This window comes from Sinohyriopsis cumingii, chromosome 14 (assembly GCF_028554795.1).
Source record: "Sinohyriopsis cumingii isolate HCF-2022 chromosome 14, ASM2855479v2, whole genome shotgun sequence".
Lineage (NCBI taxonomy): Eukaryota > Metazoa > Mollusca > Bivalvia > Unionida > Unionidae > Sinohyriopsis > Sinohyriopsis cumingii.
The window spans coordinates 55295485-55314384 of NC_142974.1; the positions used below are offsets into that span (position 1 = coordinate 55295485).

The 18900-nt window shown below is 34.2% G+C and overlaps 1 protein-coding gene across 4 annotated transcripts in view; it reads right to left on the reverse strand.

Annotated features, from left to right (window-relative positions):
• Positions 1 to 739: 739 nt before the first annotated feature.
• Positions 740 to 18900, reverse strand: part of LOC149783855 (transcription factor GATA-4-like) — an 82113-nt gene continuing 63952 nt past the window's right edge. For 3 of the 4 annotated variants that reach the window (XM_089932063.1, XM_089932062.1, XM_089932061.1), the window contains exons 3-7: positions 18573 to 18745; positions 17239 to 17352; positions 7490 to 7615; positions 6872 to 7016; positions 740 to 6484 (exon numbers count right to left, since the gene is read on the reverse strand). In XM_089932063.1, coding sequence (XP_089788189.1) covers positions 6165 to 6484; positions 6872 to 7016; positions 7490 to 7615; positions 17239 to 17352; positions 18573 to 18745 — 878 coding nt within the window. In that variant the 3' untranslated portion in view covers positions 740 to 6164. The remainder of the gene's footprint in view (positions 6485 to 6871; positions 7017 to 7489; positions 7616 to 17238; positions 17353 to 18572; positions 18746 to 18900) is intronic. The other variant, XM_089932064.1, reaches the window with a different exon arrangement.

An 18900-nucleotide genomic window follows, 5' to 3' on the forward strand; every position in this document is an offset into this window, starting at 1 on the left:
AAACAATTTATTACCTAGGAGTAGAAATAGAACAACAACATACTGTATTTGAAACGGTTTATTACCCAGGAGTAGAAATACGGCCTTAACATACTGGATTGGGAACAGTTTATTACCAAGGAGTAGAAACAGAGCCATAACAAACTGGATTTGAAGCAGTTTATTACCCATGAGTACAATACAGCCATATCATACTGGATTTGCTCTTAACTATTCTGGCTTCATCTTTTAAGTATTTTTTCTCTCGAATTTTAGGAATTCGTATATATTTTTAAGAATATACAGATTTTATTGTACTCAAATGTGAAGCTGTATAATTAGTTTTAATATCCTTTCTTTTTCGTATTTATCTCTGACAAATACTCCAGTTGGATTTACTGTAGGAGCTTTAGTGTAACACTTCACTTTGAGGAAACATTTTAAGAAATGTAATATAACTGGTGGCGGGGCCTCTTGCATGTGATTAGCGGAAATGCGGCCTGTTTTCCATATGAATAGCGGAAATGCGGCCTGTTTTCTTTATAATTAGTTGAGCACATTTTAGTTTTCTCAATAAATAGATGAACAATTGATGTGATACTAATAACACAAAACATTTATTATTTGGAAAACACATTCCTCACAGACATTAGGTTGCTGCTACTGTTGGTTTCTGCATGTCCATCGACAAAGTCAAGGAATGGGTAGCAGTAATACGAAATCAGACTCGGATGACGTAAGACAAGAAAGGTTTGACATATACATTTGTGAAAGAAATATCTTTATTTCATCATATCATTTGTGGATCATAATTTGAAACTGAACAAAATACTCTGTTTTAATTGTACTTCTATTCTATACATCACAATCATAGTCTTGCCCCAAAAACATAGACGTACAATGTTTTAATTTGTCAGGGCACAATGTTTGCAAATATGCATAATTTATTTTAACTGTACAAATATAAGTAACTCATGATATTAGCTGACTGAGCTATATTTATAATACATGCAATAACTGTTACGTACCTCATACGAAAGAGATGATACATCGATAACACTCTCTCAATAATATAAAAAAATATTTTTTCTCATATACAAGGACTGATACATTATTATCATGTTCCTAAGGCATACAATAATTGTACTGTATCTCATTCACGAGGAGTGATACATTAGTATCACGTTCCTAAGGCATACAATAATTGTATATTATCTCATACAATAGGACTGATACATTAGTATCATGTTCCTAATGCATACAATAATTGTATTGTATCTCATTCACGAGGACTGATACATTAGTATCATGTTCCTAAGGCATACAATAATTGTATTGTATCTCATTCACGAGGACTGATACATTAGTATCATGTTCCTAAGGCATACAATAATTGTATTGTATCTCATTCACGAGGAGTGATACATTAGTATCACGTTCCTAAGGCATACAATAATTGTATATTATCTCATACAATAGGACTGATACATCAGTATCGCGTTCCTAATGTATAATATACATGTATTGTATCTCATACACGAAAACTGATACATTATTATCACACTCTTAATATAATCAATACCCAATGTTACCCATGACTGATAAAACACAATATCTATATTTCATATAATAAATTACATATCTTGACCTAATTGGTTGGTTGTTAGTTGGTTTTAACCGTACTTTGAACACATTGTTGGCTATATCGTGCCAAGGAAATGGGAGCCAAGTGCCTTTCCCAAGGACGCACAGAGGAAACCCGAACCAAAATGGCCTGAGCAGAAATCAAAGCCACGAAACTGCGACTCTTGGTTGATAAGCACGACGCTCTTCCAACTGAGTCAATTTGGCTCCCTAAACGTCTTGAGTGTCTATGGTATCGTTATAATGCTGGAATGTTCACTTAAGTACAATAATGTTATTTCAGACCATTCTCATATTGATCTTAAATGGCGTTTGTAACTGAAAGAAAAAATAATTTAATGCAAAAAGTAAAATAAAGTAATACATATCCCGTAAACCAAAATATAATTACTTCCTGTAATCAATATAGCAACATTTCCCTAACAGAACACTGTTAGGCCCTGATCATAGACTGTTGGGACCCTGGCTGGTCACTTTTGTGTCTCTAAGTGGACACTGCTGGGGCTGTCCAGTGAGATGAATAAATCCACTTAAGCACTTAATAAACGGTCCGATAGGAAACTACATATATGTGTAACGTCTGCAGATCCATCCGGTTTACCAATGTTTTCTGTATATGATATATACATTTTTGGGATATTTCTTCTTTCAAAAGTTCCCCAAAACCCTTTGGCTGTAAACTTGTATACTCTACTAAATTAGCAAGATTTTCTTTTCAGCAATCTTCTATTCAGTTGATAGTTTTACTGTACTATTCGAAGTCCTGTTTCTGGTAGATGAAAACATTCCTGTATTCACAGTCATGACTTAAACTAAAATTTAAAACTCAGTAATTTTCGATGCATTAAGCTTAATGTTTTCAGGATAAAACATATAATCAACGTTGGTCATTACAAGAATTTCTATAAAAAAAAATAGCTGTTTCTCAATTATGTTTATAAAGAGATCATTGGGATCAATACTGAGTAATTCCCATTCTTTAATTAGATAATACTGACTTCTGATTGGTTGTATCCAGATGAATATTACATTTTGATTGGTTAATTCCCGTTGTGACGTCAATGATAATATATTTATTAATGCCTTCGATGTATCGTAATTACAAGAGATTGTCTGTAGTCATGTATGTTTGGTATGAAAATAACCATGTCAGTAAATATCATCTACCACAACACAGATTGACATCTCGTATGAATTTTGATCATATTCCTATCCATACGTTTTATAAACCCTCATTCATACGTTTATTAATTAATTAAATCTCCAAGTAATATTGTAACCTCTTGGAGAAACATGGTCATACATAGAATAAAAAGTCACGAGGTTGAAATGAAATGTTTTAGACCAGATAAGAAAGAAATCTGCGTTTCGTATCGACACCAATTTCGTCATATCACACACACACACACACACACACACACATGCACTGGATGTCAACCGATTCTCATCAGCAACTAGAAGCACTCGTCGTGATGCTACAAAATGTTCATATTTTGAAACCTTCAATTACTACGTTTTTTCAAAATACGTTTTGAGGATTAATAATTAGCATCGACTTGTAAACATGTTCATTTAAAACAACATCTTAAATCGCTATGAATTCATTTTAGCTACCTAGCCTTGCAGCAAACTGCGCACGCAGTAGAAGACTAAATTGGTGAAATAATAATGGCTGTTTCAAAATTACACGTTTATATCATGGACTACTCAATAAATGCAGCCAGTAAAAAATTAAAAAAACTCGAAATACGTTATGTGTTTTATGTGCCTTCATTCCATGGATAACGTCAAATTAACGTTATTTTGAGATCTTCCATTTTCAAATATTTGGACAGCTATTTCTTGACACGCGGTACATTTGACGTTAATATAGCTACAAAGGTAATTCAGATAAGAACACGTAAAGGGACATGAATTCACGAAAATAAAAGAAGTCACTCAAATGAATATATTATAGTGTCGAAAAAATGGATTGCGAAAACTTTCCGCTAGTGCGAACATCACCAACGTAAGCTATATTTAGAAACAGCCGAAATGGCAAGATTGTCGTCATAGAACAATTTGCACGGTAGTTTAATTTGAATGAAGAAGTTCAAAACTGTATTCTCTTTATGCAGTGAAAATATTCTGAAATACGCTTTTCAAGTGTGAACTAATGTTTGCATACTTTACGAGAACTGGTTGGAGGCTGACATACCTTATGTTCGTTACGCATCATTCGCAGCTAAACGTCCTAGATGATTTTGGACCAAGCTCTTTGGAGAAGTTACTTCTCAGATTGTATTTATTATTAAGAATCCTAATCAAGCTAACTATATGTAGCCTCTACGTAATCAAGTACCAAATTTACAAAATTTTAAATTAACTACTTTAATCTGCACCACAAAAATTTCAATCTGAAAATTTCCTAAGTTATCTGAATAAGTCTATACTACGTGTGTATCATATATTTAATGCTGCTTTAACAGAGTATTTCAACGAAAATTAGAGGTAATTTGGTCGTTGCGGATGTTTGTTGTTAGAAATAGGGGTGTATAGTTTTAAAGTCTGTTTCAAAATGTTATATATATATATATATATATATATATATATATATATATATATATATATATATATATATATATATATATATATATATATATAACGAATTTTTTTTAATGGACGGTCATGTTTACAACTATAACCAATCTTTTGCAGGTGAATTTTGTCATGGCATTAACATATACACGTATGGTCGCCGTAATGATATTACCTGTCAAAGTTCACGCTGTAGACACCTTCACAACTCCCACCCCAACTCCCTTTATATCCCTGTGCGAGCAAAAACACCCAGAACATGGAAGCATAGTACCTTCAAATTCAGGTGTGTCACAATTTAAAAACTCAGATATATATATATATATATAGTTAACAAGCACTCGCTAAGCGGATTCCCACTAGACGCTTTATGTTTAAAATGATATAGAAATACTCATATGTGAGAACATAATCAAGTATAAATTTAGTATTAAAAGATTGGGATTTGGCATGAATGTGTTGCAGGAAAGAAATCCAGAGCTTAAATACAAAAAAATGCATGACATTATTTTAGATACAGCGAATAGCTTGATATATTGTTTTGAAGTTAGCCGGGGAAAAAAGAGGCAAAGACCTTGGCGTAGAAGAGATCAAAGAGCCAGTAATCGTGGCTTAGAAGATTCACAACTGTTCAACGATCTGTTGTGATAAGTTGCACAAAGATTTGATTAATTCCTATGTATATTCACCGTGCCAAAATAAGCGGGGAAAAGAAAATAAATACGCGACAATCCTGTACTAAGCTTTAGACTAATACAGTAAGGTCAAGTCATAATTATGGCCCAAGACTTGCGTCGAAAGGTAAGTAGAAGCAATACTACTAAAAACGCGTGTCGTTGGATTTATATGTACACATATATTGGTGTAATTTTAAGCATGAAAAAGATTACAGCCGTACTGAATAAATTGTTTAGTTCAAAAGTATGGTTTTCGTTTACATTTCCGATGTTATCACCTCACTTCCGATCATACACAGTACACTTTACGTAATGAAGAGCACCGTGAAAATATCTATGATAATGGTCGCTTATGACAACAAGAAGCAGTTAGCCAATAATTTTCTTCCCTTTTATATATAAAAGTTTAAATTCTAATCATTTCTTAAAATAGTTTAGAATCATTATTTATTATAATAAAGACAGTTTCCTTGATAGGGAGCAGTCAAAGCAATAGCAGATGCAGTAGTGGTAGTAGTAGTAGTGGTTTTGGTTATTGTAGTAGTAGTTGTTGTTGTTCATATTGTTTTTCTTGTTGTAGCAGGCCGTTAGGGTTAATGTCTAATATGCTTAGATCCATGAAAATAATGTTTAGTGTAGATCTTTAAGGCACCGATGCAGTCGTGCAACAACCGCCCAAGCAACCCCACAGGATCAGGGTAGGAGGCAGTCCCATTGTGGACCCCAAATTCCAACAAAACAGCATTTTCTTTGAGAGGATGCCATAATTCAATCTTGCGGGGTGGATGGGGACATATTTCTTGCTTCACTGAATTGTGTTCCAAACGTCACAATCTCCTGCAATACTTTAACCGTACTAAAATTAATTACGTCACATTACAAGGTTTCCTAAAATATTAAAATTGAACTTGTAATTGTTTTAGCTTTCATCGTAAACATACAAATGGAGAAAGAATATGAAAGAGGAGGTGAACCGTTCCATTTTCAAGAGAATTCAGTTTTACAAGTTTACATTTAGTCAAACAACCAAATGGTAGACACTAAGTTTCCAAGTATTATCCAACATGTCGGCTTGAAACATTTAAACTAAATTACAATCATCAAACACCGTTATTGGAATTCTAGTGTCTAGGGACTAACTACAATGGCAGTACGTTAACAATACCTGAGTTGCTGTTTTTGTACTAGTCACGTTTCTCAAATACTTTTAAAAGTCTGCTACAAATCACACATTCTAGTGTAGGATTATATCCTCGGACAGTTGAAGAACACAAAGCTTCATTAGCATTAACTTGCACCGACTGAAATTGTTCCCAGAGCAGATGGATCACTGTTTGACATTCCCAAAGAATTCATAGAATGTACACGCGCATGATCACTTTCGGCGCCGGATGTTGACTTGGAAGACGTTGGGGTGGTGTATGGACTCTGTTGCTGACTAAGATTTTCCGGGCTTTCAACTTTAATCATCGGCGAGTATGACGCCATTGGATTATTAGACGCGAGCATTCCTGTCATAGATCCGTTAAGGGATGACATGGTGGTGAGGTTATATGGACTTTGTTCTCCCGGGCTGCCAACAGAAGGTGAATTGGAGGTCTTTACATCTGAAAAATATAAACACAACTTAATACAGTTTTCTAGTTTATGTTAAAGATACTGGTAAATTTTACAGTAGTCGTTTATTGATATCGACGTATCACCGCATGTGTGCGTCTTCTACCTGTAATATCTAGCGGTCTCTTGCACACAAATCTTGCAGTATACGCGTGACTTTGAGAAAGAGGTTTTATTTAGATGAGACGGAACAATGCCGGTGTACGCCATCACATCATAGACAACAAAAAGTTCTGTGTGTACGATATTTTGGATAATCATTGAAGTGATATTATTGTATCGATACATATGGGTTCTGATGGTTTCGTTTTGAAAGATAAAATTTGTAATATTAGCAATATATTGAAATATTTATTAAATCAGTAAAAGAAATTTACCAGCATTTGATTCCGTTTTAATCGAACTTCCTGATCCTCCGCTATTGGGTGTGTTCGATCCTCCTGACTTGGACTTCGAAAGATTCTTTGGTTTCCGTTTCCGGGTTTGGATTCCATCTTTCTTCATGGCCAATGGTCGGTTCACCTTTACATGGTAAGATTATAAACTTGTCACAAAACGAACACATATAAAATTGCAGGGTGGCATTCAGAATAAAATAACAGATTTTTATGAAGCTTTCAAAACCAGTCCCTATACAGTGTAATATTTGCTTAAACCAAAGCATCATTGAAATAATAGGGAATGCGGGTATGTTTAATTGTATTGTTATGCACATCTAATGGATATTTCGTGCACATGAAGGTCCTTAGAATGGTTATTTTCCTATTTCTGATGTACAAAGCTAAAGGAAACTAGAACCAATAATTAACAGAAAAAGGACATTGTTAAAAATTAATCATTTATGCCAACACTCACCCACTGCTCTTTAGATATTTTGTTACCCGTATATAAATAGAAACTGAAGTTTAATATTGATTAAAAAATTCTGTTCCTCTGGGAATCATACAGCTATCAGAAGAATAAAACAAAAAACATCTATCCATCTGTACCCTTACCCCATGAAGTTTGTAGTACAGTCCACATGCATTGCAGACTGGTTCACCATCACTGTTTCTCCTCCACAAAGTCGTCGTTGAGGTGTGGCAATTGGCACACGACAATCCAACTCTTCTGGATGCCGACTAAAACGAAATACACACACTGCATAGTTAGAAATGTTTCAAGACAGAAATATTATATTGTTTCTATAAAACTTGTTTTAACTTTTCGTGTACTGCGTCTTAACCATAGCAAGTTTTGTATTAACAATCATCTCCCGTGCACGTGCGCCTGAATCCGCTGCAAATGTTTAAACAGCTGCTTTACCTAGGGCGACCAATTAACTCGCCACATGAATCATCTGACAGGTCAAATGTCGCAGTGGCGTCGAAGAAGTGATCCAGAGCAAAATTCTGTTAGCACACGCCATATGGACATCCATGTTATATTGTTATTATATTTTGTAAAACATAATGTGGAATATGAAATTTATCACAGCGATTGTATAATTATATGTACTAATAATGCCGACGTTTTATTTGAGATCATTACAGCTAATGTGAAGGTACGGTGCTTAGAAATTTCCATATTTTTATATAATAATAATAATAATAATAATAATAATAATAATAATAATAATAATAATAATTATTATTATTATTATTATTATTATTATTATTATTATTAAAATACAGCAACAACTACTACTACTAATACTACTACAAATAATAATAATAATATTGAACCAAACTTTATATTATCACTATACATTAATGTCCAACATGTAGAAATGGTGATTACATTTATTTCATCACTATACAACATCGTCAAATCATGTAGGAATGGATGCTGCCCCTTTATATATTTCACATATTTTATGATAACTGCCATTATTATCATCACCATCGTCGTATTTTGTCGCCTATGTGGTCGTCGTCCTTGAAGAGGTCTTTTGACCGTTGAACATGTTGGTCAGTTGACGTGCGCTTGGTTAGTTTTAGGTGCACTTTCTGCAGGTTGATGTTGTTGTTGTTATTGTAATAGCACGCTAAGGTATTTGGACTTAAGGACGTTTCGACGCAACTGACCAGGAACAGTGAGCGGGTTCCAATCCCGCAACAATTGGAGTCCAAAGCCCCACAGATTTGCTGCCGAGCTACCGCGTTTCACTGCTGCTTGGTTGCAGATGACCTAAAACTTGTCATTCACATATTGCCTATTTGCGCGATATTTCTGTATTATTAGTCAAATAATTAATAAACAATTAATTCATTATTTGACTAAAACCGCTAATGAATTACTTACATAATTACGAATTAATTGATTAATTATTCAGTCATTCATTCATTTATTCATTAATTCATTTAAGTATTATTGTCATTAATACTTGTAGTAGTTGTTGTTGGTGATATTGATTTTTGTTGTTGTTTTTGGTCCGTGCATAATTAGTTTACGCATACTTTTTATGATACTAAACGTATTTACAGGCACAGCACGCCAGGCGTTTAATATTAGATCCCATCTTGTGATATAACAGTACAAGAGCAATTCTAATACCCTTTATCTATTATTTTGTATGTTTTTAAGCTCGTAGACATTTGCAACAGTATTACTATTTCTAATTCCCTTTATGCTATCTATCACCAATTGTTACACGAAATATCTTGTAAGTATATGGTACATGTCCCGTGTGTTCTATTTCACACTCGTAAGACAATTTCAAACTCTAGGGGAGAGATACATGATAAAAGCTACAGAAAAAAATCGCAAGATTGGAACAGTTTATTAAGCGTTTTCCAGGGAACCCCCCTTGTGCTTAGATAACTGTTGCATCATTAACGCAATGACATAATGCATTGGAATCGAAGGCTGCCATTACAGTGATAAGACCATACTTAATGACCGGTCCCTGATAGTTACCTACAGTGGCTTCGTTAAGCTGTCGATAGGAAACGTAGTAAAAACATTGCTTTAAGCAAATTCATGCTGCTGTAATTATTACTTTTACGATGTTAAATCCTTCCCAGTGCCTGGAAATGTTTAGACGATTTTTAAAAAAATAATAGAAATAATTAAGCTATGAAAAGAATACAGTCGTTGTGTCTGATGGGTTTCGGAATGAAAATTCAGCAAAAATTCTGTGAAAAGAACTTTCATAAAATTAGAATCCGGCATTGATGGGATATTATCATTATCGTCTTTAATAATAATAATAATAATAATAATAATAATAGTAATAATAATAAATTATATTATTATTGTTCTTGTTATTATTATTATTAAATTATATTAGTATTATTATTGTTCTTGTTATTATTATTATTATTATTAATTATCATTAATATTATTATTATTATTATTAAGTAGGATGGTGGTAATAGTAGAGGTGGTGGCGGTGAGGAGGAGATAATGGTGAATATTTCTAAAAAACAACGTTCTTCTACATGAGAAGGAGTTCGGAACATGGATTTAATTTGAATGTTATAACTAAAATTACATGTCTACCATACAAGACAAAAGAAGATATGTTCCATTTTTTTATACATATTTTCTTACAGATCTCGATCGAAGTAATGATGAGTGATGTAGCGCCTGTCCGTTTTCCGAGAAGCCGTGACATTTGGCGCCGATTTTTAGATATTACGTGGCACGTGTCAGGCGTACGAAATGAATGTGTATCGTAAGTTTACTGCTTTTGACACTAGAGAAAGCGGCACCCCTCTTTTCAAGCGCAATAAATCAATCCACATCATCGCTATCATCGTAAATGCACTTTGTGGGCGATATTTGACTACAGATAAAAGAGGGACTCTTTCCTTTAATGTTTTAACGTCTCATTCGTCATCCTTGAGCGGTGACAATTATTCCAACTTATGTAAGCATCTTTGATAAAATCTGAAATAAATGTTTAACGGTTTTAAATCTAGTTGAAAGTACTTTGATAACGGGCATATGAGGCGGTGAAAAACGTGGCTAAGTGTGTAGATAAAATCAGTCATAATTTAATTTAATTCTATATAGAAGAATACGAATCATCTAAATATTTGCCCTGAACTAGAATTTATAAAAAAATAAATTAAAAAAATATAAAAAATGGACGTGTCTCTTTCCTAAGTTCACTCTGGTTCATATAGTAATCATACTTTTAATTAATTAAGAAGCAGCCTGCAATTCATTATTATCAGTGAGGTGATCTTACATTTATAAAATACATTTTTTCCGTTTTGTCTTTAAATTGATAACGAAAACTAATTTCATAGAATTAACGGGGTATGCCACACGCTGTTGGAAATGAATAAAAAAAGGGCCTTTTGACTCGAATAAAGAGTTGTTATATTGATAACAAGAAGTGATAATTAACATATACTCCTATGAGAACACAAAATCGTGCATCACCCTTACAAAAACTCTTTCTTTTACTACTTTCTACATTTAAATGATTCATTAAGAAATGTGATATAACTGACAAATCTTTGTCAAAGATGTTGTGATTTCCATTCTTAGATGTAAACAGATCCTGCTGGCATATACTTTTTTTCTTCAATAAATTAATTTTGGAACAAGATATAATTTGTCTAAAACGATACGTTTTTTCTAAGGTCACGTGTGTGTGTATATGTGTGTACGTGTATGTGTGTGTCTGTGTGTGTGCACGCACACGCAGATATTTTTGTCAAGTAAATGCCACTCAAATCTGATGATCCCCCACCCCGTACAATGTATATCAAACAGCAAATACATTCTGCCAAGAAGCTGCATTATTTTTTGTAACGTATTTTTGTGTTAGCCATGATTAATTGATGATAACCGCCCCGTTCCTATGTCAGTCATTGACACGAATGTTATTAATGAGCTTTTACTCTATCTGTTAAGACACCGATATGGTACAGTTCATCTTGGTTGATGTGGCTTTATCAGTCTGGTTCAGCAATGTATCAAATGTACCAGTGTCGCAGCTCGAAAATTCCCAAATTAAAAAAACCTGCATGTACGATACGACCAAATGTATACTCATATGTGATGCAGAAATGCAATGAATTGGTAGTTATTTTTCCATGTGTTATGAATATGCTTGTGGAGACAAACCTTACATTTTTTTTTGTTCTCTCTTGTAAATAATAATAATAATAATAATAATAATAATAATAATAATAATAATAATAATAAAGTCTGTTAATTAACTGTATGACAACTAAATCCTCAGCCTCTAGAACGTACCAATACATATAAACAGTCCACCACCAATACCATAGTTGGAAAATATGTGAGGCATCACGTGATTTACGGACGCTCTGGAAGCTTATCGGACCTTTAGTCATAATGTCTGACACCAAATGAATTTAAATTGTTTTAAGTTGGACATGTTAGTCAACAATTGTTCGTTAAATTTTAAGTACACACACACACACACACACACACAACACACACACACACACACACACACACACACTATTTCACACTGGGTAAGTGTCAATATAAAATACTGTGATTTATATGAAGAGCTACGTTAATGAGTACGGCTTGATTGTCTCCCCTCTGACACTTGGTCAATTGAAAACAGCAGAAGTTGTTATTTATAATATATTTAAGTCAGATACATTTCCATATACAGAGGCTTATGTTTGCTTTTCCGTGTAAGTTGAAAGCATTATTCTGCTAGGAGATTTACACTTCAAAGTATGCATCTAACCCGAATCTCTACGAACTTGTGGACCTAAAATGATACCAAATTCCCCTTTATCAAACGTCTTCCCACAAAAATACCCCGAAAGGAAAGCAAAAGATTACTTATCAATGTGCATCGTTGAAAGGAGTTCGAATTTGATTGCCGAGAAATATGAGCCACACATAATCCGTTAAGTCTATGTACAATGTTGCCAAAAGCGGAATTAGACGAATGGCTTAATGTCTTTAATTTAAAAAAAGTGTAAGGAAATAAAATCCCTTATGCTATTTATTTTGACACACCAATATAAATATTTTATGAAGCAACAGCATTATTGAAAACCAGCCATCTACATGGAAATGCTTTCTGCAAAAGTTTTGCATTTTAGTGTATATTTGAGCGCTGGCCATGATTTATTGCCCTTCACTGTCGGTCCCGTGCCCAAATGATTGACATCTACACTGCTCTGTTCTTACAGTAATGAGCTAATCTGTCTTAAAAACAAAGGTATTAGGAAAAACAAATTATCAGATATCGGTTTTTATCGCTATGGCTTTAGTAATTCTAGGGCAACGTCCGATACCATCCTAATGCGTTTGTAGCGCCTTCGTCTTCTTCACTCTTTTTTACATTGTTTACTCAACCGTATCGACAATGTGTTCTGTAACACGTCAATGAATGGAATTCTAACGAAAAAGATATTTGTATTTGATGTTGTTTCTACAAGAGCATCGTGTTTTCTTCACGAAATAAAACGAAAAACGCGAAAGCACCATCACTCATTCGGTGTTAGGTTATATTTTTCTATTCTTTAACAGATACAGGGTCACATTAAGAACCATGCATGAACGGCATTGTGAAACGGATTTTTACAAGAGTGCACAAAGCAAATAATCATTTCCGATTTTACGTATTTCCTGTAAATAATTGCTGATCTGTTCCAGATATGAAAATGTCGCAACAACAAATCATGAGATATTATAGTTTTGCAAGATATTTATTGCATTACTTGTATTTAAATATTTCAAAGGTACTCATGGGAACCGAGTTTTCCACGTTTGTATTCATCGAGCTGATTTCTAATTTTGGTTGATTCTGTAGTTCTTTTTACTCAATAAGTTTTTTTTCCCTAGTAAATCACCGATTTAAACATATATTTCCTAATTTTCGAAAGTTCTAAGATTTTGGAATAAAAATTTTTTTTATAAAATTCAGTACTGTAACCTTTTATAGCAACGGTTAATAACGAACTCATTCCTTTACCTTTTAAAGATTAGGTATATTGGGGGAAAAAACATGGCACCAAAGGCAATGTTGCAGTTCTGTCAATCGTGAGTTGGTCTTCTGGTTTTGTCTGTTTGTAACGCTGATCCACGAAATATAAGCTATCCTGCGAATCTGTTTCAAATTTATTTCTCACAGAAATTTAATATTTGGAGTTTTCTTTTCAAACGTCATACGAGCGATTAAAAAGGCAAGAAGAAGAAAATGTCACTGATATTTGTACACTAACGATAGCTAAATGAACCTGACCCTTACTGAAAATGGCACGTGCTCTAGATGACGTAATCCGACAAAAATAGATCAGGAAAAGTTAATGTATATCCCATTAGATACCAAAATGTATCTGATGGGGGGCACGCTAGAGCACTGATAATTTCCTGACACGCGCTAGATGGCGCGATATGAAGAAGAAAAAAAATTAATGTACCAAGGAAGATAAGTGATCGCATGAAATCATTACGGTAAAATACATTGGCTTCACCATTTTTTCTCTCGCCATTGTAGTGTTACAGGAACAAAAAAGGCACTGGAAATGTACAATTTGCTTTGCATGTTTAGAAATAACTTCTTTGTACGACAGGGCGAAAACTGTGGTTTACAACTCATTCAATACAACTGGTTCGCAGGTAAAGTTCCTTAAAGCTGATGGATACTTATCAACTATGCCGACAACTAGCTTCATTTTTTTAAAAGTGCTCATAAATTTGGTAACCCGGTGTGTATTTATGTAGGTTTTAAGGGTACATCAACACAGTCCTGAAAACATAGCCCCTTGTAAGTGCAGATATGCCACAAAGGAGCATACAAAACGAAGATAGACCTAAAGTCAAAGGGTACATTCCTTAAAATGCAATTCCAATTAATGTTTTAATGCAAATTTCATTCTTTCAAAAACTCAAAGACCCTTTTAGTTGGTTAATCATGAAGCGATGCATCTCAGTGCAAACATATTGTCTTTTTCAAACGCCTCTTACGACGTGCTGGATGGTGTATAGGGTCTGGGCTACATTCCTTGTCCGCATGAGAGTGTATGGGGTCTAGGTTACACCCCCTTTCCCGTAGAGGGAGTACCGGGTCTGGGCTATATCCCATTGTCAGCATGATGGTGTATCGGTTATTGGCAACATCCCGTTGCCCGCATGAGGGTATATCGGGTCTAGGTTACAGTCCCTTGCCCGTATGAGGATGTATCGGGTTATTGGCAACATCCCATTGCACGTAAGAGGGTATATCGGGTCTAGGCAATATCCCCTTGCCCGTAGGAAAGTAAATTTAAAAATGAAGTCTTTGCTGATATAAACTGGTATTGACTTTTGTATATATGGCTTCATATCGAGTTTGCATAACTTTTTATGTGTTTTGTTTTATTCTTGGTTTGGTTTTGCTTATTCTTTTCTTTTGGGGGTGGGTGGGTGGTTGGGGTGGGGATGGTAGCTGGAGGTGGTAAATTTATTTCTAGGCATTCGACGAGAAAAAAGAAAGAAAAAGTGCTTCGCTTGTATAGATAGATTAGCTGATGCAAATCTAAAGACATCGATTTAGACAATACCTAAATAGGTTGTAAGGAATTTATGATCATTTTTTACTTCATCTTCTTTCGTATTTTGAAAATTTAAAACCTTTAATAAAGTATATGTTGTGTCAAGGTGAGACCTACTAAATTTCAAATTATTGAGTTTAAAATATGTAGCATTATATTGTACTACTGTAAAATAACACACACACACACGCGCGCGCGCGCGCGCGCACACACACACACACACACACATATTAGAAGTTTCCGGAATATGGTACTGAGTTGCCAATTTAGGCCGGGTATCAGCGAAGCGATACTGCGATATAGATGAAGAAATCTAGTAAACGTTTTTTCGTATTCATATTATGCTGTCCTGCGAAAATTGTAATGAGAAAATGTCCGCATTATCCTATGCAATGTAAGCTATTCCGGTGCAAATTGACAAATACTATTGTTAGAAGACAGTTCGACATCAAAGTAAGGCGAATTCTAATGGGAAAAATAACTTTGTGATGGGATGACATCAATTAAGAATGACAATTATTGTGACCAAAAATATACTAAGGTCACACAAAAATAGAGTACTAATATTGAAATTATATTAGTTTGGATGCTTTATCTTCATAATTGTACCCAATAATCCTGTCAGGTAAATAATATTTGGGCGGGATTCACACCTAAGTAAAAACAAGGAAAGAAAACAAACCCTCACTGCTTAAATAAATTAAGAATTCTCCATATGTGTTTATCTACGAATCTCACAAAACAAAGTTTCAGAAAGTGAGGGTTGCTGTCACCCTCCATATGTCAGACTTTGTATTCGGAATAATTTGTCATAATAATTTCCGCATGTGGATCGAAACATCGATCGGCCATTTCCGTCAAGTTGTGAAATATCCTCGGAATTAGTTATTAGAATACATTTCGATGTGCTTGGTGATTCCCCTCTCGCGCAGTGCACCTCATATGTTACGACAACAGAGGAAAATAATGTTCCGATTGTGATTTTGTCTCCTTCCGCCGCCATATTTTCCCATGTGAACGAAAGTAGCTCAGAATCAAGTCGTCAGTGGCGACGAATTACATTCGAGGCTTCTTTCTTGACATGACTTTCTCATGCTTTGCCTTAGTCATAACATAGACATATTAAGCACTACGATAATGATTTGCAATGATCTTTATTATCTAGCCATCCTTAATTTGTTACTGAAAGCATTTTGAGGCCCTGCCTAATCTATAGTGTACAAAAATAATTCGTGGGCCCCTATGCCTTGCATGCTCTAGCTACATGGTAAGTTACACACCTGATCGAAAAGTTTATAATATTAACTGCAGCTATTTTATTATTATCAGACTGAGAAGCTCATGTTTCAATTTTTTGTTGTTGTTATTTTAGAGTGTGGTGATTATTTTCTTGCTTTGCTAATGAAATTATTAGATATAGAGATATATGGAATCCTTGCAGCTTGAACTAGTAACAAATTCTGTCCGTCAGGACATCTAGTATGAACCACAAACGTTTGTTTAAAAAATGAACGGGAAGATATCAAAATATACCAAAAATTTCAGCAAAATTTTAAAAAAATTGCTTGCTATTAACGCTTACTTATTATAAACTAGATATCAACTTTAGCAGAATCGAAAATTTACTATTTTCATTACATGCACGTTATCCTCTAACTTCCTTTCAAATTTAAGATGTCTTTTAAACGAACAACAATATGGTTGCAAAGCATAATTTGTGACATGTATAAATCAGAGTGAATTCTTTGATCAATCCAATGTTAGACCATTCCAGTTTCTCGATGATCACCGGATGTAATCACGTATAGGTCCGATCCAACCGAAAACAATATAGATCATGATTTGCTATTGCATAATGCACCTACATATCAGGTTTTGTATTGTTTAGGTCTAATTATTACCCTTAACAAACTTCATAAACCCTTGTATACCAGAAACAGATTGAGACAGCAGATCTGGGTCTACGTTCATTGCAATTGGATCCGACGTACAGTGAGTATATACGGTATGCGGTTCTAGATTATACAAGTTGTTTATGTATAAAATAAGTGTTTCCCAAAAGCATAATCTCGTGAACATAACTGATACGAGTGCAGATATTTAAAAAATCCTTGAAATACAAGACATTTCGTAAGTAAAATACAACGCATATATAATTTGTACTAACACTGTACACTTCAGACACGTAATATAACACTGATATTTTAAATCATCAGGTATTATTTACTTCTGTCATTTTCGAAGTCATTTAAATTAAATACCAAAATTCAACCTACTTTAGATCTCGGAGACCCTCCTGGAAAACTAGTATTCATGTCCCTCCAAGCATTGATGGACTGCGCATGCGCAAAGGGATCTGTTTGATAGGGCATCATCTCTCCAAAGTCGCCCTAAAATGAGGGGAAAACTTTCTTAAGTGCGAACTATTTAGAATTTGAAAGACAAAGGCCAAAAATCAATATGTTGTGTTTAAGTAGAGTAAGAAGGTGTATTTTGTATTTTTTTAAAAGCATGTTCCATCCATATCCTCCAGTACAAAGCTAAATTAAATTTGATTGGAACATCCGGGCTGGTAATTCTAAGTTCGAGAGAGCATGTTCCATTTTCTCCATAATCAAATATTCAATCGAATAATACATAAGTCTGGTCTTTGATTAGCTTAGCGTAGTTTTATTAAATGGTTGGAATAGATATATAAGAGAAAAATAAATTACATTTATCTTGCGAATTGAAACACTGCATGAAGAGGCATGAATACATCGTTTACCAAAAGTCAACGACAGTGGAAATATTGTTGCTTTACCATTGGTAAATTTGAACAAAAGTACATTGGGAAGGATGCAAAAGTATAAATGCCAGCAAGTAATTAGTACATGCACACCACTCTCAGCGGCAAAAAGTATAAATATGTACATGTGTGTACATCTGTTATATGTTACATTAAGACTCAGGATACAAAAACATTACACGGTGTGAAGCATGGTTGTTCTGTCATAGACTTTTTATGTGAGTAAACTACCGTATTGCTCGCTTAGAAGTTGGATCCAAGTGCAAATTACATAGTCCAAGATATGTCGTCTATGTATTTTGTTACGAGTAAACAGTAACACAAACAACATAGAAACTGGTCTGCTGGTACATTAAGGGCCGACGGACCATGGTCTATATTGTGTCCAGTTTGATCCAACTTATAAACAGGAATAACGGAATATATATCATGCCTTATCACTGAGGCAAAGAAACATTACAGCGCATATGTCGCATCCTTAACTAATACAAAACAGTGTGTGCACTATTTTAACCAAGTTCGCATTCAGTGACACATCGTATTTTCAGACGCATATATCTGAGTTTTATTGGATCAGAATATAGTTTTATTTTCAAGATTGACTTCATTTTGCCAGTTTGTACTCTTCGACATGTATTAAAAATATTTGTCAAAGACCACACATATTCGTTACTAAATTGATTAACGAAATATTTTTGTATCCTAAATTCAGGTGCATTACGCTAATGTGGTGACTATATTTACAGCATGTTGCCTAATATTTGGCTTTGTAAAATTTAAATCTTTATTAAATTTAAAAAAGAAAGAAAAAATAAAACTCACCAATCGTCTTTGTGGTTTTATAAGGGGACGATTTATTCCATTCATTTTATGGTAAAGGCCGCATGCGTTACACAAATAGTGACCGGTCCCATCCCTCCGCCATAATGGCGTGGAGATCGCTCCGCAGTTGACGCATTCTCGTCCTTCAAGATCAGCAAAGTACTCTTGGCCGTCTAAATAATAATAATAATAATAATAATAATAATAATAATAATAATAATGATAATGTCGATGAGTTGGAAGAGGAGGAGAATTTATATATAACAAAAATGAATGAGTTGTTTAGAAAACATATCACTATGATGACTAGAGAAATCAACGAAATGCA